General features: G+C 41.3%; 1 protein-coding gene across 1 annotated transcript in view; it reads left to right on the forward strand.

Moving 5' to 3' along the window:
• The window catches only part of LOC106871987 (putative arginine--tRNA ligase, mitochondrial), a 35,291-nt gene that overhangs the window by 5,066 nt on the left and 7,469 nt on the right, over positions 1-22,756 (forward strand). Inside the window, exons 3-14 of the mRNA XM_052969021.2 lie at positions 1,095-1,206; positions 2,601-2,681; positions 5,314-5,420; positions 6,053-6,192; positions 7,664-7,740; positions 12,048-12,159; positions 14,770-14,843; positions 16,550-16,656; positions 18,505-18,603; positions 21,073-21,133; positions 21,467-21,543; positions 22,320-22,453. Of these exons, the coding sequence (XP_052824981.1) occupies positions 1,095-1,206; positions 2,601-2,681; positions 5,314-5,420; positions 6,053-6,192; positions 7,664-7,740; positions 12,048-12,159; positions 14,770-14,843; positions 16,550-16,656; positions 18,505-18,603; positions 21,073-21,133; positions 21,467-21,543; positions 22,320-22,453 (1,181 nt within the window). The remainder of the gene's footprint in view (positions 1-1,094; positions 1,207-2,600; positions 2,682-5,313; positions 5,421-6,052; positions 6,193-7,663; positions 7,741-12,047; positions 12,160-14,769; positions 14,844-16,549; positions 16,657-18,504; positions 18,604-21,072; positions 21,134-21,466; positions 21,544-22,319; positions 22,454-22,756) is intronic.

Here is a 22,756-nt window from a genome sequence, read left to right on the forward strand (position 1 = left end):
ATGGACTTTCTGGGATTGTTATCAATGGTTTGTTGAACTTGCTGGATAAATTCAGGTGTTCTGATGATTTCAGAGCATTTAGAATGCTTTTTATGCTTTGATACTGGTGATACGCTTCCATCTTCAGTCTCTAGCTCCTTACAAACTTTGTAGACAAAAGATCTGGCAATTTTTAAAAATCGAGATATTCCTAAATCGCTATGCTCAGCCTTTCATCATCGTCATCGTCATCATCATCATCGTTTAACATCCGTTTCCCATAGCATCCCTTTTCATTTCTTGAGTAAGGTGAGGGTCTGCCATTATTATTTTCTGAAACAAAGATTATACAGAGTTAGCAAAAATGCAGCAATGACCCCAAAAAGGTATATCCTCAAATACCTTATGCACCCTAACTATATATATATATATATATATATATATTTATATGTGAAATCGAAATCGAGTTAAATTCGACGACTGGCACCCATGCCAATGTCGTCTCCTTTGTTGGACACGAAACTCAGCTTGCGAAGACTTATTGCGGCAAGCAAAATCGTGATGGCACCTGTGCCCCCAGCATGTGTAAGGACTTTCGAGCGAGATCGTTGCCAGTGCCCTTGGACTGGCTCTTGTGCGGGTGGCACATAAAATACACCATTTTGAGCGTGGCCGTTGCCAGTACCGCCTAACTGGCCTTCGTGTGGGTGACACATAAAAGCACCCACTACACTCTCTGAGTGGTTGGCATTAGGAAGGGCATCCAGCTGTAGAAACTGCCAAATCAGATTGGAGCCTGGTGCAGCCATCTGGTTTCACCAGTCCTCAGTCAAATCGTCCAACCCATGCTAGCATGGAAAGCGGGCGTTAAACAACGATAGTGATGATGATGATTTATATATATATATATATATACACAGGGTTATTCAAAAAGAATGAGCCAATTTCATTACGCAATATTTTTAATAAAGCAAGGCAATAGAAAACTCCAGCTGAGTCGCAATTATTTACTCACAGTCAACTTTTATTTTTCTTTTGTTTGTTTTATTCTTGTTTACTTTTAACTAAAAGAAAAAAAAAATGACTTTCATTACATTTCATTACTTCCATCTTAGTCTTGAATCTGGTCAGTTCTTGGTTAATTCTCAACACCTGAATAACTTCCTGAAGGACAATTCTGATCCCAACCATAAATTGGCTGAGCAAGTAAAAGACTGCTTATTTCAGGTAATATTTTATGGTTTCTCATAGTTTGTTGTTTTAGGTTTTTTTATGATAACAATGTGTTTTTTGTTTTCTTAATTCTATAATTGTTTTCAAAATTCTCTGTTAAAATTTCTTCGAGATTTTACACCTTAAGTTTGTTAATTTATTCAAAAAGTATATTATTAATTTAGCTATTTACATTAAATGTTTTATATATATATATATATATATATATATATATAGCTCTTCGAAACGCCGGTGTTAAAACGGGGGTAGCTGATGAAGTAGAATGTTCTCTATGTGGCTTGTGTGTTTTCTCGTCTACGTTTTGTTTGCAATGTCCTGTACCCAGATATGCACCTATACATACAGGTGGATGTCGGTATGCACATACCTGTACGTATATATGCATATACTCATTTACTATTTGTTTATATATATAAATATATATATACATATATGTATATATATATATATATAGATATATATGTATATGTATGATGGTGTGTGTGTGTATATATATGTATATATATTTGTAAATAGTAAGGCATTACCCCATGGCTCAGTGGTTAGAGTGTTGAGCTTGCGAATGTGAAGTTATGAGTTTGAATCCCTGACCAGGCTGCGTGTTGTGTTCTTGAGCAAGACACTTTATTTTATGTTGCTCCAGTTCACTCAGTTGTAGAAATAAGTTGTGACGTCACAGGTGCCAAGCTGCATCGGCCCCTTTTGCCTTTCCCTTGGATAACACTGGTGGCGTGGAGAAGGGAGGCTGGTATGCATGGGCAACAATTTTCGCTCACAGCTGTGTGCATATCTGTGAGGTTTTCCTCAGTTCTGTTGTTGCAGTTCTCTAGGTGGGCTAGCAGAGATGTTAGCACGCCGGGCGAAATGCTTAGCAGTATTTCATCTGTCTTTACGTTCTGAGTTCAAATTCCACCAAGGTCGAGTTTGCGTTTCATTCATTTGGGGTCATTAAATTAAGTACCAGTTGCACATTGGGGTCATTCAAATCAACTTCCCCCCTCCCCCAAAATTTCAAACCTTATGCCTAGAATAGAAAAGGACATATCTATGTGTGTGTGTGTGTGTGTGTCTTTGTATTGTGTCTGTTTTCTATCACTGCTTGACAACCTATGTTGGTTTCTTTACATCCCTGTAACTTAGTGCGTCCATTAGAATAAGTGCCCAACTTAATGAATAAGAACTGGGTTCAATTTATTTGGCTGAACCCTTTGAGGTGGTGCCCCAGCATGGGCACAGTCCAGTGTCTGAAACAAGTAAATGATAAAAGACACTGATACTCCCTTGTTAGAAAGCTGCAACTAATGGCGCTATTCTTTATAAATTCCCAACATGAAATAAATATAAATAACATTGTTTCCTCTTTTAGATGTTTTTACTTCTTGTTTTAGGATACGTCTTTTAAAGAACTTGGAATCACTTTCAATGGTAAATTCTTCAATTTCACATTTGAGCCAACCAATATTACAGAGGTTAGTTTGGATTTTTATTGAATTGCATTTTGGGGGTGGGTGGGTTATGCTCTACACTTTTTTGTTTATTTACAATGGCAAAAATATGCAGAGGCACAAACTTGGCCATCATCATTATTTAACGTCTGCTTTCCATGTTGGCACAGGTTGGACAGTTTGACTGAGGGCTGGCAAGCCAGAAGGCTGCACCAGGCTCCAATCCAATTTGGCAATGTTTTTACTACAGCTGGATGCCCTTCCGAATGCCAACCACTCTGAGAGTGTAGTGTGTGCTTTTTACGTGCCACCAGCATGAGGGTCAGTCACCTGGCACTGGCATCAACCACACTTGAATGGTGCTTTTTAAATGCTGCCAGCACAGGAGCCAGTCAGGCAGCACTGGCAACGATCATACCAGTGGTGCTTTTTACGTGCCACCGGCATGGGACCAGTCAGGTGGCACTGGTATCAACCACGCTCGAATGGTGCTTTTTACGTGCCAATCAGGCAGTACTATCATCGGCCACGACAATGACTTCATTTGCCTCAACAGGTCTTTGCAAGCGCAGTTTATTACCCAATGATTGAAGGGTACTCTTAAATGGGCTGGTTATGCTGCACTGGCAGAAGTATCTTCTGCTATTGTTCCAGTCAAACCAAACCCCTGCATGTAGATTTAGTAGATGGAAACTGACAGAAGCCTGTCATATATACATTATACCATTTTTTCCGTGTATCTAAACATGCTAACGCAATAGAAATGATCATCATTAATGTATGGTGTAATTATCAAATTAAGATGTGATTTTCTCCATTCCGGTTCATTCTGTCAATTGCTCCGGATTTCTTGAAGTTCTTCTAAGCTCTATTTGGGTTTACTTGTCATACATGAGGAATTATCATCATCATCATCATCATCGTTTAATGTCCGCTTTCCATGCTAGCATGGGTTGGACGATTTGACTGAGGACTGGTGCAACCGGATGGCTACATCAGGCTCCAATCTAATTTGGCAGAGTTTCTACAGCTGGATGCCCTTCTCGGATATTAATTCTATTTGAATTTATTGGCTTAACACTGGGTGCTTTCTCGATAGATTTCTACCTGGGTTTATTAATCCTGTTTACCTCTTGTTATATATATGTATGTATGTATATATATAAAATTATAATTAAGGGTATCTAAAAGATGTTTGAGATAGCAGTCAAAACTTGACTCTAAACCACATCAAGTATTCATACAGCACTGGGAGAAAAGACAAACACACAAATAAACTAGCATAAAAATTATCCAAAAGATTTGACTGCTATTTCTAGCATGGTGGTATCTTTTAAATACCTTTAATTATAATTTTAATAATAACTATTACCTTTAGGGTTTTTATTCCCATGCTGGCCACTTGATATGATCAGTATTTTAAATAACGATCTTATCCTCATTTAGTGGTTGGCGTTAGGAAGGGCATCCAGCTGTAGAAACTCTGCCAAATTAGATTGGAGCCTGGTGTAGCCATCCGGTTGCACCAGTCCTCAGTCAAATCGTCCAACCCATGCTAGCATGGAAAGCGGACGTTAAACGATGATGATGATATATATATATATATAGAGAGAGAGAGAGAGAGAGACAGACAGAGAGAGAGAAAGAGAGAGATTTCGCCATGATAGATCGCTAACCACTACACACATTTTATTTTTTTCTCTCCTTGTTTCTTTCTGTGTTCCTTTCTGTGGAAGTGCGTAGGCTTGAAACGTTAAAGACTTTTTCAATTGCCGAGTGTTATACTAATACATCTGTCTGTTTTCTACACCACCTGTCTTTTGTTTTTTTTTTTGTGAATTCTCCCCATATATATCGAGACCTTTGGAAATGACTACTGACCTAGACCTTTGGAAATGTGCTGTGCGTGAGAAGACCCGGCAAGCCAAGTAAGATCGTTGCCAGTGCCCCTGGACTGGCACTTGTGCGGGTGGCACATAAGATGCACCATTTTGAGCGTGGCCATTGCCAGTACCGTCGGACTGGCTTCCGTAGGATTTTCGAGCGAGATCGTTGCCAGTGCCCCTGGACTGGCTTGTGTGGGTGGCACATAAAAGACACCATTTTGAGCGTGGCCGTTGCCAGTATCGCCTGACTGGCCTTCGTGCAGGTGACACGTAAAAGCACCTACTACACTCTCTGAGTGGTTGGCGTTAGGAAGGGCATCCAGCTGTAGAAACTCTGCCAAATTTAGATTGGAGCCTGGTGTTGCCATCCGGTTTCACCAGTCCTCAGTCTAGTCGTCCAACCCATGCTAGCATGGAAAGCGGACGTTAAACGATGATGATGATATATATAATCATTGTTATTGTGTTAAACTGTTGTACATCCAAATTTGGTCAAATGCTTTGTTTTTCAATATTTATTTTTGCTTACAATAGCTGGTTCTTTTGGTCAAACTATCATATCTCTAGCTGCTAGTACAAAGATTTTGCTATGGAATGGTGAAACTATTATTTCATTTTCTGAAAACGCAACATTTTGGACTTACGGCACTTTTGCATAACAGTAACGATATATACATCATCATCATCATCGTCAACATTAACATGCGTTTTCCATGTTGGCAATGATCAGTCGACTGGTCACAGATGAGCTGTTTTCTTTCTGCTTTCAGGTGATATTGTCCAGTGTATATAACGAGGGTAGTAAGTATGGCTTTACCAGTCATCTTCATCAGACAGACAACCAAACAGAGAAGCAGACCGTCGTGATAGAATACAGGTAAGTTGTTTATTTGAGGCTTTGAGTAACAGTGTGTCGTAAGTGCCACTCCAGCCATTTACGAGGGTAGTATATCATTTCCTTTGTCTCGACGTCTAGAATCCGAAGAAGTTGGTATTAGTTATTAAAGGCGGCAAACTGGTAGAAACGTTAGCACACTGGGCAACATGCCTAGCGGTGTTTCGTCTGCCATTATGTTCTGAGTTCAAATTCCGCCGAGGTCGACTTTGCCTTTCATCCTTTCGGGGTCAATAAATTAAATACCAGTTACGCATTGGGGTCGATGTAATAGACTTAATCCCTTTATCTGTCCTTGTTTGTCCTCTCTATGTTTAGCCCCTTGTGGGCAATAAAGAAATAAGAAACATTAGCACGCCGAGCGAAATGCTTAGCGATATTTCGTCTGCTGTTACGTTCAGAGTTCAAATTCCGCCGAGGTCAACTTTGCCTTTCATCCTTTCGGGGTCTATAAATTAAGTACCAGTTGCATCCTGGAGTCAATCTAATCAACTGGCCCCTCCCCACAAATTTCAAATTTCAGGCCTTGTGCCTAGAGCAGAAAAGAATATATTAGTTATATATGTTTTTGTTTCTTTGTTGTTTATTGTTGTTTTTTTTTTTTAACCTTACAGCTCTCCAAATATTGCCAAACCGTTCCATGTGGGTCACCTGAGATCAACAATTATTGGAAATTTCTTCAGCAATCTCTATGAACAGCTTGGATACAATGTGATACGTTTGAACTACCTTGGTGACTGGGGTACCCAGTTTGGTGAGTACCCCTTGGAATAAGGGGGACATGAAATTTTGGGGAAATATAATGCTGCTGTTATGTAAATTAGAAATGGATGTGTGAATGTGTTAGAGAATGTATCTATTTCTATGTGTCTATGGGAACGTATGTTTGTGTGTGTATATATATGTGTATAGGGGAATGTATGTGTTATTTCTTTACTACTCACAAGAGGCTACACACAGAGGGGACAAACAAGGACAGACAAACACGGATTAAGTCGATTATATCGACCCCAGTGCATAACTGGAACTTATTTAATCGACCCCGAAAGGATGAAAGGCAAAGTCGACTTTGGCGGAATTTGAACTCAGAACATAGCGGCAGACGAAATACCGCTAAACATTTTGCCCGGCGTGCTAACGTTTCTGCCAGCTCACCGCCGTTAATGTATGGGGAATGTATGTGTGTGTGTGTATATATAAGGGAATGTATATTTGTATATGTGAATACATGGCAATGTTTGTATTTGTGTGTGTGTTGTATATGTAAAAACTCAGGTTCTTTCATCATCTATCATCATCATCATCATCACCATCACCATCATCACTAACATTGTTATTCATGACTAACATCGCCGCCATCACAGTCACCATCATCACCACCAACATTATCATCAACATCGTCATCATCATCATCATCATCAGCAGCAGCACCACCTCCCTCGTCATCATCAGCCACACTAGAATGGTGCATTTTATGTTCCACCAGCATGGGTGCCAATCAGGCGAAACTGGCATCGACCATGTTCGAATGATGCTTTTTACATTCTACTGGCATGGGTGCCAGTCAGACACCACTGGCATCAACCATGCTTGAATGGTGCTTTTTATGTGCCACCAGCATTGGAGTCAATCAGGTGGCACTGGCATCGACCACACTCGAACGGTGCTTTTTACATTCCACCGGTCAAGTGTCTTCTATTAAAGCCATGGGCCAACGAAAGCTCTGCCAGTGGATTTGGTAGGCAGAAACTGAAACAAGCCAATCACACACACTCACATAGACATACATACATACATACATCCATACATATATATATATATATATATATATATATATATGTGTGTGTGTGTATGTATCTGTCTGTGTTTCTTCCTCACCACTGCTTGAAAACCAGCATCGGTTTGTTTACATCCCTATAACTTAGTAGTTCAACAAATGGGTCCAATAGAATAAGTACCAGGCTTTAAAATATAGCACTGGGGTTGATTCATTTGACTAAAATTCTTTAAGGCAGTGCTCCAGCTTGACCACAGTCTAATAAGTGAAACAAATAATAGGGATATATATATATATATATATAGAGAGAGAGAGAGAGATTCCTCCAAACCTCACTCACCCACCCATCTACCCACATATCCATACTTAACTTTCGGTCCCCTCCCCCACACATCCTCGAGTCAGATATTAATAACTGAATAAATACCATTTTGTTTTGTAATTACAGGACTTCTGGCTGCTGGCTACCATCAATATGGCTGTGAAACCAAACTGCTTGCTGACCCACTCCATCATTTGTTCCAGGTCAGTGCACTATGTATTGGTTTTAGACCTCGTCTTCTGACCATTGCATCCGAAGCTTTCACTATGCTAAAAGGACATTATACACACACTCACGCACACACACACAAACACACATACAGACCACTCTCTCACACACAGACATGCATGTGTGTATGCATGCATTTACACAAAGTCACATGGACATCATCATCATCATCATCATCGTTTAACGTCCGCTTTCCATGCTAGCATGGGTTGGACGATTTGACTGAGGACTGGTGAAACCGGATGGCAACACCAGGCTCCAGTCTGATTTGGCAGAGTTTCTACAGCTGGATGCCCTTCCTAACGCCAACCACTCAGAGAGTGTAGTGGGTGCTTTTACGTGTCACCCGCACGAAAACGGCCACGCTCGAAATGGTGTCTTTTATGTGCCACCCGCACAAGCCAGTCCAGGGGCACTGGCAACGATCTCGCTCGAAAATCCTACAGGAGCCAGTCAGGCGGTACTGGCAACGGCCACGCTCAAAATGGTGCATCTCATGTGCCACCCGCACAAGAACCAGTCCAGGGGCACTGGCAACGATCTTACTTGGCTTGCCGGGTCTTCTCACGCACAGCCCATTTCCAAAGGTCTCGGTCCGTAGTCATCGCCTCGGTGAGGCCCAATGTACGAAGGTCTTGCCTCACCACCTCAGCCCAGGTCTTCCTGGGCCTACCTCTTCCACGGGTTCCCTCAACTGTTAGGGTGTGGCACTTTTTCACGCAGCTATCCTCCTCCATTCTCACCACATGTCCATACCAGCGCAATCGTCTCTCTTGCACGCCACAACTGATGCTTCTAATGTTCAGCTTTTCTCTCAAGATACTTACACTCTGACGGGTATTCACATTGACATTACACATCCAACGGAGCATACTGGCTTCATTCCTTGCGAGCTTACGTATGTCCTCAGCAGTTACAGCCCATGTTTCACTGCCATGTAGCATGGTTGTTCGTACGCATGCGTCATACAGTCTGCCTTTTACTCTGAGTGAGAGTCCCTTTGTCGCCAGCAGGGGTAAGAGCTCTCTAAACTTTGCCCAGGCTATTCTTATTCTAGCAGCTACACTTTCAGCGCACCCACCCCCACTACTAACTTGGTCGCCCAGATAGCGGAAGCTATCGACTACCTCTAGTTTTTCACCCTGGAATGAGATAGAGGTTGTTTCCTGTTTGTTTGCAGTCTTTATTGCACCTGAACATCTGCCACAAACAAAAACTAACTTGCTAGTTAACCTGCCTTTGATGTTGCTGCACCTCTTATGTGTCCATAGCTTGCACCGGGTACATCTTATAGAGTTACTACCTACTCCTTTTCTACATACTGAGCAGGGCCATCTACCTGAAGGGGTTTGTGTTTTATCTACCTTCCTACTTATTAGGATTTTGGTTTTAGCTAGGTTGACTCTAAGGCCCTTCAATTCTAGACCTTGCTTCCACACCTGAAACTTCTCCTCTAGTTCTGATAGTGACTCCGCAATTAGGGCAAGGTCATCAGCATAGAGGAGCTCCCAGGGGCAACCTGTCTTGAACTCCTCTGTGATTGCCTGGAGGACTATGGTAAATAATAGGGGGCTGAGGACGGAACCTTGGTGGACCCCTACCTCTACCCGGAATTCATTGCTGTACTCATTTCCAACCCTCACCTTACTGGCCGCATCTCTGTACATGGCTCGCACAGCTCTCACTAGCCATTCTTCTATCCCAAGTTTCCTCATTGACCACCAGATAAGGGATCGGGGGACCCTGTCAAAGGCTTTCTCCATGTCAACGAAAGCCAGGTACAGAGGTTTATCCTTGGCTAGGTATTTCTCTTGCAACTGTCTCACTAGAAATAAGGCATCAGTAGTGCTTTTACCTGGCACGAACCCAAACTGCATCTCATCTAAATTGATTCGCTCCCTAATTAGTTGGGCTATGACCCTCTCTGTAACTTTCATAACCTGATCTAACAGCTTGATGCCTCTGTAATTATTTGTATCTAAAGCGTCCCCTTTACCTTTGTAGCAGTTGACTATGATGCTGCTACACCAGTCATAGGGTATGACTCCTTCGTGTATCACCTGGTTCGTAATACGGGTGACTAGGCTATAGCCAACACTGCCAGATATTTTGAGCATCTCTGCAGTGATTCCTGATGGGCCGGGGGCTTTCCCGGTCTTCATACTCTTAATTGCTTTATCTACCCTGGTACTATCAACTCGGATAGCTGGTCCCTCTATTGGGTCGACATAAGGCAGGCTCTCTTTCTCCCATTCATTCTCTTTATTAAGCAATCTATCGTAGTGGCATCTCCAGACCTCTTTCTTTGCATCCTCATTTAATGCAAGCGTACCATCATCCATGCGAACACATTTCTCTCCTACAACATCACTATTCTCTCTCCTACACTGTCTTGCAACCCGAAATACCTCGAGTCTTTGGTCCTCACGGCGCAGAACATTGGCAAATCTTTCCTTATCTGCTTCCCCTCTGGCTAAATAAACCTGTCGCCTAGCCTCCCTTCTGGCACATTGGTACAATTCCCTGCTACCACCGTTCTTCCAGTCCTTCCAAGCTTGTTTCTTTTGTCTAATAGCCCTGTCTACCTCCTTGTTCCACCACCACGTTACTCTGGGTTGGGAGGGGACCTTACACCACCCACAAATCTGGTCGGTGGCTTTCAACAGGTTGTCCCGCAGAAATCTCCAATTGTCTTCCACGTTGTATGATGCTATATCCCCTTCTATTTCGTTAAATGCTTCAAGTAACTTGTCTCTAAGTCTCTGTCCGTTTGCAGGGTCTTTAAGCTTCCACACCCTTCTTCTCCAAGCCTGTCTAATTCTGGGCACCCATTTTGCCTTGATCCCAAAGTCGCTAACTACTAATCTATGTTGTGGGGTACATTCTTCGCCAGGGTAGGTTTTGGCATTTATAAGCCGCCCTCTTTCCCTATTTCTGGCGAGGATGTAGTCGATTTGGCTAGAGTGTCTGCCGGAGCGGTAGGTGACTAGGTGACTGGCAGGTTTCCTGAAGTTGGTATTGCAGACCATAAGATTGGTTGCATCACAGAACTCCAGCAGTCTGGTTCCCTCCTCGTTGCGGGAACCGAAGCCATAGCCTCCATGTATGCCATGGAAGCCCCCAGCACGACGTCCGACATGACCGTTGAAGTCTCCAGCCACAAAGAGAAGGTCCCTGTCACTCGTCGACGAGGTAGTTTGCAAGAGGGTGTCATAGAATTGGTCTTTCAGACCATCTGGTAGCCCAGGTTGAGGTGCATAGGCTGAGATGACAGTAGCTAATCTATGATGAAGCACTAGTCTGATCTTAAGTACTCTGTCACTTACTCTAACGACCTCGATTACCTTATCCACCCATTTCTCCGCTAGAAGTATTCCTACGCCCCCGACCCCGTCAGTGTTCCCTGCCCAGAAAATCTTGTACCTGTGTTCTTTGCCTGTGAGGAACCTTGCAGAACCTCCTCTCCATCTTACTTCCTGGATGCAGCACATATCTACGCATCTCCGTTCAAGCATCTCAACAATTTCACCAGATCTACCTTTCAGCGTGCCGACGTTGAGAGTGCCAATCCTAACAGTATGGGTGTTGGGGGTGTGGGCCTGTAGCCTGGGAAGAGGAAAAGCAGTGTCGTGTACCTGAAAAGAAAACTTGCAATTGGAAGAATATGTGCCAACAAATGAAGAGGCTCTATGTGGTTGCTCTGCTTGCAAGAAATAACAGCAGAATCTCCTTTTGAATCACATCCCGCTGCTTTAAAACAAGGAAGAATGCATTGGTTAGTGTAGTTCCTGATATACACAAAGGTGTGATGGGCATGGTCAGAATGTTTTTTGTGTCATAGTTCTGCTAGACTAGACCTGACTTGGAATCCAAACAGCACCACACAGCTATACATATGCACACACACCCACACACCCACACACCCACACACACCACACATCATCATCATTATGTATCCTACCAGCTGGCCCCGTGCTGCCAAAAATGACGGTTAATTGTAGTATTTTGTGTACAAATATGGATCATCATCATCATCATCATCGTTTAACGTCCGCTTTCCATGCTAGCATGGGTTGGACGATTTGACTGAGGACTGGCAAGCCAGAAGGCTGCACCAGGCTCCAATCTGATCTGGCAGAGTTTCTACAGCTGGATGCCCTTCCTAACACCAACCACTCATTCATATGTTTTCTTTTCTTTTAATGCAAACTGTTGAATTTAGCCTAAACACCCTGTGTATATAACTCCTAAAATATATTGTGTCCATTGTATACATTAATAGGTGTATGTGAAAGTAAACAAAGATGCAACCCAAGAAACTGATACGAAATGTGTTGAAGACTCACAGAGTCTGTATAATCGGAGTCGAGAAATCTTCCAAAAGATGGAGAAAGGTAAAAATCCTGTGTTTGTTTTGAACTTCAAATTACTCTTTTAATATTGGACAATTCTTTACTTTTGATTTCTTAGACTCAAAGAATTGGTGCTTGTATTTAAGGAGTGGATGTAAATGCCTATATGCGATAAGTTAGTTTACCGCGAACAAGAGGGACAAAACTTTAAGCCGCTACCAATATCACAGAATTTTGGTTAGACGGGGAGGGTTAGCTGGTGAGAGGGCACCACCTGTCCATAAATAAATCTGCCTCATTGAATTCTGTGGGGCCTATAAGGCGGCGAGCTGGCAGAAACGTTAGCACGCCGGGCGAAATGCTTAGCAGTATTTCGTCTCTCTTTACGTTCTGAGTTCAAATTCTGCCGAGGTTGACTTTGCCTTTCATCCTTTCAGGGTTGATAAATTAAGTACCAGTAGTGTAGTAGGGTTGATAAATTAAGTACCAGTTGCGTAGTGGGGTCAATGTAATCGACTGGCTCCCTCCCCACCAAATTTCGGGCCTTGTGCCTAGAGTAGAAAAGAATTCTGTGTGGCCTATACATGCATGAAAAACGTAGATGTTAACGCAATGATCTGGTGATATCAATATACCATCATCACCATCATTTTAATGCCCGCTTTCCCCATGCTTGCATGGGCCGGACAAAAACTGTTGAGGAAGATTTTGCTCTTATTGTTACCAGCCTTCACTTGAATCCAAGCAAAGTAATATTTCCCTGAGGACAGACATGTGTTTTTAAGGAAGACAGGAATTGAGCAATATTGTTTGTATGACACTGAATTTTGTTTAGAACTACCATATAGTGATAAGACAAAGGGATGCACACACACACAGGTATCTTTTATATATTTATGTGTACATATATTATACATATATGGCACATAAAAAAGCACCCACTACACTCACGGAGTGGTTGGTGGTAGGAAGAGCATCCAGCTTTAGAAACACTGCCAGATCAGACTGGAGCCTGCTGCAGCCTCCTGGCTTCCCAGACCCCAGTCGAACTGTCCAACCCATGCCAGCATGGAAAACGGACGTTAAACAATGATGATGATGATATATGGACAAGGACAGCTGTATAATGAAGTGCCGATCTCTAACTGTGGAGGGAACCTGTGGTAGAGGTAGACCCAAGATGAGATGATGTGATGAAGCATAATTTTCAAACACTGGGTCTCACAGAGGCAATGACGAGTCACCAAGACCTTTGGCAAAATGCCATGCTTGAGAAAACCCGTCAAGCCAAGTAAAATCGTAGTTGTTATCAATGCTGGTGTCACATAACTGGCACCCATGACGGTGGCACATAAAAAGCATCATTTGAGCACTAGGCCTCACGGAGGCAATGTGACCAATGCCAGAGTCACGTAACTTGTGTGTAAAAGCACCCATTACACTCTCAGACTGCTTGGTGTTAGGAAGGGCATCCAGCCATAGAAACCATACCAAAGCAGACAGTGGAGCTTGGCACTGTCTTCTGACTTGCCCTTCCTGTCAAACTGTCCTACCCACACCAGCATGGAAAATGGATGTGGAATGATGTTAATGATATATATAAATATATATGCATGACAGTCTTTGTTTGGTTTCCATCTACTAAATCCGTTCTCAAGGTTTTGGCTGGCCCAGGGGTCTTAGTAGAAGATACTTAAGACACAGCAGGACCAAATCTGAAACTGTTCAGTTGGCAATCATCATCATCGTCATCGTCATTGTTTAACGTCCGCTTTCCATGCTAGCATGGGTTGGACGATTTGACTGGGAACTGGCGAACCAGATGGCTGCACCAGACTCCAACCTGATCTGGCATAGTTTCTACAGCTGGATGCCCTTCCTAACGCTAACCACTCCGAGAGTGTAGTGGGTGCTTTTTACATTTCACCAGCATGAGGGCCAGTCCAGCGATACTGGCAACGGCCACGCTCAAATGGTGTTTTTTACGTGCCACCTGAACAGGAATCAGTCCAATGTTTTGTTGACATACCACCGGCACAAGTGCCAGTAAGGCAAAGCTGGAAACGATCATGCTCAAATGGTGCTTTTTACATGCACTTGAAGTACTTAATCACACAGCAATGCCCATACCTTGTATGGTGAGCTTCAACACTGATTCTGTCTACCAGATGTTATTTGCAAGGCATTGGTCAACCTGAAACTATGGCAGAAAGTTGCCAAAATACTGTGTACCAAACTTTTTTTTATATTCAGCCCACCAGGCTTTCCACAATATCAGTGAATGCATTATCCACTGTTTCTTATATATCAGAAGGGGCAGGTTTTGTCTAGGTATCTAACTAGTAAATACATATTATTGACAAGGCCCAAGAATGCTGAAATGTATCTAGTGTGCTTGTAAGCCACTGCTGAGACAATATTCATCTTGCTGTTTGATTTTAGCGTGTGTTTTGGAAGAAATTTTCTCTCAGGCAAAAACCACAGCATCATGCCTTTCAACGGTGTATATACTTTCAGTACAAATATCCCCAAGATGCAAAACAAAGTCTTAGCCACATGGACTTGAGATGCCTGTCTAAATAAATACTCCAGGTGAGCCCTTTTGTTTTCATTTTTCATTTATTTATTTGTTTATTTATTTTCCTCTCCTAGGAGAAGGAAAAAGCTTGGATCTTTGGAAACGATTTCGAGACTTGAGCATCAAAGAATATCAGAAAATATACAAGGTAGGTCTTGACTGGAACTAAGACAATTTGTTATTTTCTCTCTCTCTCTATCTATATATATATATATATATATACTCTGCCAAATCAGATTGGAGCCTGGTGTAGCCATCTGGTTTCACCAGTCCTCAGTCAAATCGTCCAACCCATGCTAGCATGGAAAGCGGACGTTAAACGACGACAACGATATATAACTTAGATAAAACTTAGATATGGTTCGACCAAAGATTGGTCCAGGCCATGTCTAACTTAATAGCATATATATATGTATATGACCCGTCCTTGTTTTCTTTGTATCGTTTATCTGGATGTTTTCTCATCCTACTTTTGTATCACCTTGTCCGGATGTTTTGCGTTCTTGTCCCATTCTGTATTATTTATATATATATATATACATGTTTGCCTGATACATACATGTATTCATTTTTATGTATTCTGATTCTGTTAGCACTGATGAATAGAAAGTGTATTGTGTACACTACCTACGAAACCATGTGATTTGCAGCTAAATCTGTTTTTAAGAGGCGACTTCCAAGTTACATTCCCCACTTTTGGTACCGTGTCATCATCATCATTTAACATCTACTTTCCATGCTAGCATGGGTTGGACGGTTTGACTGGAGACTGGTAAGCCAGGAGGCTGCACCAGACTCCAAATCTGATCTGGCAAGGTTTCTACAGCAGGATGCCCTTCCTAACGCCAACCACTCCGAGATTGTAGTCGGTGCTTTTTACATGCCACCGGCAAGGGAGCCAGACAGGAAGCACTGGCATCGGCCATGTTACAATGGTGCTTTTTACATGCTACCAGCACGGGAGCCAGTCAGAGCAGGGAGGGCTGGCATCAACCACATTCAGATGGTGCTTTTTACATTCCACTGGCACAGGGTGCCAGTCAAGTGGCACTGGCAACAACCCACACATGAATGGTGCTTATTGCATGCCACCAGCATGGGAGCCAGTCAGGCTGCATTGGCATCGGCCACAACTACAATTTCCATTTTGATTTCGATTTGATTGAGATTCTGATTGGAATTTTGATTTTTGATACTTAATTAAGCAGAGTCCCTTATAGCGTGAAGCATTTAGATTTAGCAATAGCCTTCAATATAATGAATGTATTTATATTCAAAAGAAATAATTATATATTTTGTATAAATTTTTCCCTTAACTGGTTTTTCATGCTGACTGCTTGATAAATTCTTATAAAAATTTTATCCTTATATTTAATATATATATATATATATATATATTTATATATATATATATATATATATATATATATATATATATATATATATATATATGTATGTGTATATGTATATATCTTGAGAAACAGGTGATAGTTAGAGGCAGGAAAAGTAGCTGTTAACCATAAAATCCTGCTTCAGATGCAAATCCATCTAATCTATGCTAACATGGAAAAATGGCAAGTATTTATTGACCTTTTTGTTTCCTTTAAAAATCGGCATGAACTTTCCGGACAACCCAATACAAGGGTAATATGTGAATGTTTGTATCTGTGATTATGTGCCTGATTTTGTACCTTATTTATACATAAAATACTAGTTACCTGCCATTTTTGATGGCACAGGGTCAGCTAATAATATCATGCTAGATTCACGAAAATGTTACTGCATTTCAAAGCTGTCATCGTCATGAGAAGTCGTCTCACCTAACACAGGACTTGTTCTTTTGTCTGATTTCAGAGACTTGGTATCTCCTTCACTGAGATTCACTCTGAGTCAATGTATTCTGAATCAGCCAATCAGTTACTGCAACACCTGAGACACACTGGTTTGTTACAGATCAATGAGTAAGTCTTATTATATTACCCTCTTGTTTTTTAACCCTAGGCAAGACTTCTTTTGACCTATTGAAGCAGTTAAGCTTACAGTTACTTTTAGTACATGTAATTTAACCCTTTAGCATTTAAACCAACCGTATTCAGACTGAATATTCAATTTGTTTTATGTCTGAACAAGTCAGTTCTCACCTCTCACACCTACCCTACTATGTCATTCTAAAAAATACACGATCACATCTCTGAAATTCCGAAGCTGCAAGATGATACAAGATTAATTCAGAATAATCAGAATGCTAAAGGGTTAATATTTCAGTTCTGTATTTAAGTTCTATATTGACTGAGGACTGGTGAACCAGATGGCTACACCAGGCTCCAATCTGATTTGGCAGAGTTTCTCCAGCTGGATGCCCTTCCTAACACCAACCACTCTGAGAGTGTAGTGGGTGCTTTTACGTGCCACCGGCATGAAGGCCAGTCAGGAGGTGCTGGCAACGGCCACGCTCGAAATGGTGTATTTTACATGCCACCTGCACAGGAGCCAGTCCAGTACTGGCAACGAACTCACTCGAATGTCTTTTCACGTGTCACTGGCACAAGTACCAGGAAGGCGACGTTGGTAATGATCAGGCTCAAATGGTGCTAGGCAGCTGGTGCTCTGGCAACGATTACGCTCGGACGGTGCTCTTAGTGCTCCACTGGTACAGGTACCATCACGATTTCGCTTTCGCTTGCTCCAACAGGTCTTCGCAAGCCTGGAATTTACAAAAAAACTAAACAATAGACAAAGACAGGTGTGTAAACAACAAACAGGTGTATTGGTTTAATGCTCGGGAAGGTGAGAAAGTCTTTCACGTTTCGAGCCTACATTCTTCAACAGAAAGGAACATGGAAATAAGCAGAGAGAGAAAATAAAAAAAAGGTTTAGGGGTTAGTAGTCATAGATCTATATCATCATCATCATCATCATCATCGTTTAACGTCCGCTTTCCATGCTAGCATGGGTTGGAGGGTTTGACTGAGGACTGGCAAGCCAGAAGGCTGCACCATTCTCCAATCTGATCTGGCAGAGTTTCTACAGCTGGATGCCCTTCCTAACGCCAACCACTCCGTGAGTGTAGTGGGTGCTTTTACGTGCTACCGGCTCGAGAGCCATTCACACGGTACTGGCAACGGCTGCGCTCAAAATGGTGTTTTTTAGGTGTCACCGGGGGCATACAGCCTATGTAAGTCAAAAATGCTAGTAAAAAAAAAAAAAAAAAAAAAAAAAATCTATCTGTATATATATATGACTACTAACCCCTAAACCTTTTTTTATTTTGGTTGGCGTTAGGAAGGGCATCCAGCTGTAGAAACTCTGCCAAATTTAGATTGGAGCCTGGTGTTGCCATCCGGTTTCACCAGTCCTCAGTCAAACCGTCCAACCCTTGCTAGCATGGAAGGCGGATGTTAAACGATGATGATGATGATCTTCAAGCATTCATATACACATACACGTTCACACATATACACATATAATTATTAATTTTTACATGCACACTCACACACACACACTTTTATTGATGTACCCGAAGAGACCCAGAACTATGGGTCGAAACATGTGGTGTACTCAATAAAGTCTAATACACATTCCATCTCCTATTTTATTAATGCTATTATATATATATATATAGATAGAGATGGATGGATGGATGGACAGACGGACGGATGGATAGACAGACAGACAGACATTGATCCTCAAGCATTCATATAAATGTACTCATCCACACACATAGACACATATATATATACTTATACACATACACATATACACTCATTATGAATACATCTATTATAAACTTTGTGTTTATACAATTTTAGGGAAGAAGGAAGAACCGAGTTCATTGAGATTCCTGACCGAAACCGAAATTCCAAAGTTACAATGTGCAAAAGTGATGGAACTACTCTCTACCTGACACGGCGAGTAGCAGAGTTCTTCATTCTGTTCTTTTTTGCCCTTTAAAAGATCCCTCTTTCTCTTTCTCTCTCTCTCTCACTCACTCTACTTATCTATCTGTCTATCTGAGAGTAGAAAGGGAAGTCTTTTCTAGTGAATGCTTCAAAAAAAAGATGGGTGAATGTAGCAAGGATGGCACGAGTGAACGACGGAGCCATCTTGAGCATAACCCTATGAACTAGAAAAAAATCCAGAAAAAAAAATAAAACAAAAAGGTAAAAGAGAGTCACTTACTGTTATAGTTTCTTCGATGACAATATTGACCAAGGTTACCGTGGTCTTTTCCGTAGGCTTTTCTTTCCACGGCTAAACCTAAACTGTCCTCCCCTCTTTTTACACGAGAACATTACTGTGATACACGATCCCTATTGATCGTTTTTTTTTTGTTTTTTTTTCTCGATCCCTTTTGATCGAACTCCCCCCTTTTTCCCTTCCTACGATCTCTTTTGATCGACACACCCCCTTTTTTTTCCCTTCCCCCTCCCCAAAAGAAAAGCTCTACATTGTATTTGTCCCATCTTTGTTGAGCCCTGTGTGGCTAATAAAAGAAATGTATCTATCTCTCTGTCTCTCTCTGTCTCCCTCTATCTGTTTATCCCACTTTGTCTCACTTTCTCTATCCCTCTCTCTGTCTCCCTCTCTTTCTCTCTCTCTCTCTCTCTCTATCCCTGTCTGCCTCTATCCCTCTCTGTCTCTCTCTATCCCTTTCTCACTATCTATCTCACTCCCTTCTCTCTCTCTGTCTCCTCTCCCTGTTTCTCTCTCTCTCTTTGTCTCTCTATCTCTCTGTCTCCCTCTCTCTCTCCCTCTCCCCTCTCTCTCTCTGGTTAAGAATTTTGCTTTGCAACCAAATGGCTTCAGGTTCAGTTCCACTGTGAGACGCCATGAGCAAATGTTTTCAGCAACAGTTTATGACCACCCAGAGCCTTGTGAGTGAATGTGGTCAATGGAAACTGAAAGAAGCCTGTTCTATGAGTGTATATGTTTATGTTTATGTCTCCTTATAGTGACACATGATAGATCACTGTCGTACAGGCAGTGTCAATCGCTTCCAATCTTCTGTGGAAACATATCTGTCCTTGGGGTAAATATTCCCTTGCTGGGATTCAGGTATGGGTTGGTGACAGGAAGGGCATCCAGCCATAGAACAATCATCTCTCTTGTTCATTCCATCTGCCCCATGCACACATGGAAAAGTGGACATTGAAACTGATGATGATGATGATGATGACTATGACGACGACGATGGTGGTGATGATGATATAACCTCTCTCTCTCTCTCTCTTCTCTTTGTTTTTCTATCTGTCTTCCTATCTCTCCTTTTCTTTTCCATATATACTTCATCATCATCGTTTAACGTCCGCTTTCCATGCTAGCATGGGTTGGACGATTTGACTGAGGACTGGTGAAACCGGATGGCAACACCAGGCTCCAATCTAATTTGGCAGAGTTTCTACAGCTGGATGCCCTTCCTAACGCCAAACTTATGCGTCTATATTTGCATACTCATTTTTTAATCCTTACTTCGTCTCTCTCTTTCACACAAACACACACATACAAACCTTAGAACAATTGGCACCACCTCACCAAAATTACTCTCCAAGAACACCAGACTGTCAGGAAGAGGTCTTCACTTATCCAGCAAATGCATAGCAACTTAGAAATATGTCTAAGAAAATATTTAAGGTTGGCAATCATAATAACCATTTCTACTCTAGACACAGAGCCTTGAAAATTTTGAGGGGAGGGGGGCTAGTTGGTTACATCGACTCCAGTGCATTACTGGTACTTATTTCTTCAAATCCAAAAGGATGAGAGGCAAAGTTGTCCTCAGCAGAATTTGAACTCAGAATGTAGTGGCAGCCAAAATACTGCTAAGCATTTCGATCAGCCTGTTAACAAATCTACCAGCTCACTGCCTTAATAATAAAAATAATAATAATAATAATAATAATAATAATCCTTTTGACTATAGGCACAAGGCCTGAAATTTGGGAAGGTGACAAATCGATTACATCGACCCTGAAAGGATGAAAGGCAAAGTCTACCTCGGCAAAATTTGAACTCAGAACGTAAAGACAGATGAAATGCCACTAAGCATTTCACTCGACGTGCTAACAATTCTGCCAGCTCACCCCCCGCCTAATAATGATAACAACAACAACAACAATAATTATAATAATGATAATCCTTTCTACTATAGGTACAAGGAGAAGAGTAGAGAATAGCAATTAAAAGAGATGTGGTGTTGGTAATGGTAATCATGAGAGTGTTTAGTGTCATGCTGGTATCCATAAAAAGTACCCAGTACACATTATAAAGTGGTTGTAAATGGCATTCAGTCATAGAAGCCATGCCAAAGCAGACACTGGAAAATAGGTGTTAATGATGACAATAATTAGTTCTAATTATTCTACATTATTCCCCTCTAGTGATGTTGCTGCTGCCCTACACAGGAAGAAGGAATATAATTTTAACAAAATACACTATGTGGTAAGTTTTGTTTTTATTTCATTTTCTTTTCTTTTTTTTTTGTGGTGTTTTCTTGATTTCCAAGGAAATCGTTGAATACACACTGCAACAGCTTGGGAGGGCTAGGTTTATTGGTACAATTGATTCCAGTACTTGATTGGTACTTTATTTTGTTTACTCCAGGAGGAATGGAAAGTAAAGATAAATGAAAAGGGGCTTAAATTTAGAATATAAAGACCTTGGTAAATTGTTCCCACTGTTCTAACAATTCTGACAGTCCACTACCTTATTTAAACATTAATAATAATGCTAAAAATATCAAGAGCTTTACTATTATTATTTTGATTCTGAAAGGTTGACAATCGACAGAAGCAACATTTCCAAAACCTTCAGGCAGTTTTGAAGACAATTGGAGAAGATTGGGTTACCAGGTGAGTTTTTCTTAATTTGATATATTTCCTAACAAGATAACTTCCATTTAAGGCTAAAGGATTGTTTATGCAACCATTTGAGGGTCTTACAAATAATTTCTGCATTAAAGTACCAGGCTGCAAATATTCCAAATTATTTATTAGAAGATTTTCTGAGGAATATTATCCAAATGAAATTCTTTCTATTAAGAATCTCTTTCTAAATCATTGACCGTTATTTTAACCCTTTCATTACCATATTTCTGTTGAAATTCACTGCCTTTGCTGGCCACAAATTTGGAAAGAATGTTAATATTTCCACTCATAAAAACAACAAAAAGACCATAAAGGTGACATTCATTTACTAATACCACACAACGTCAACACAAGGAGACGGTAACATATATGACATGCACAAACACACACACACAATGGGCTTTTTTCAGTTTCCGTCTACCAAATCCACTCACAAGCCTTTTGTAATTCCAGAGTTATAGTAGGAGAAATATGACCAAGGTACCATGCAGTGGGACTGAACCCCAAAACATGTGGCTGGGAAATAAATATCATACCACACAGCCATACCTGTACTCATAGTAACGATAAGAAATGCAGGGTGAGTTGATAGAATGTCTGTGGCCCACAAGTTGCATTGTGTTGGGAAGCACTTTCATACAAATCTATTAATTGGCCATTTTTTTTGCAGATCAAAAATATTAGGGTGAGATTGAAAATAAACATCATGTTTTTCTTATATTTTTTTTTTAATCATAGTCCTATTTTCCTCTTCATTGCAGTCTCGGAAGTGATTTCCATATTGGATTTGGTCGAATTATAGGCATGAATACAAGAATGGGTAAAGTTATTTTCCTAAAAGACCTTCTTGATGAAGCTCAGCACCAAATGTTGTCAAAACGAAAGGAAACTTCCTGTAAGTAACTGTCACTGCTTGTGTCATATTAGGCTTTCTTCTTTCTGTCATATATTCAATATGATACGGATACAATTAATAGAAACACAGGTTACACTTTCAGAGTGGTTGGCGTTAGGAAGGGCATCCAGCTGTAGAAACCATGCCAAATCAGACAGGAGTCTGGTGCAGCCCCTCAGCTCACCAGCTCTGGTCAAACCATCCTGGTGTGGCTGAGTGGTTAGGAAGCATTCTTCCTAACCACATGATTTCAGGTTCAGTCCCAATACATGGCACCTTGGGCAAATGTTTTCTGCTATAAAT

Source organism: Octopus bimaculoides, chromosome 6 (genome assembly GCF_046866305.1).
Source record: "Octopus bimaculoides isolate indiv1 chromosome 6, ASM4686630v1, whole genome shotgun sequence".
Lineage (NCBI taxonomy): Eukaryota > Metazoa > Mollusca > Cephalopoda > Octopoda > Octopodidae > Octopus > Octopus bimaculoides.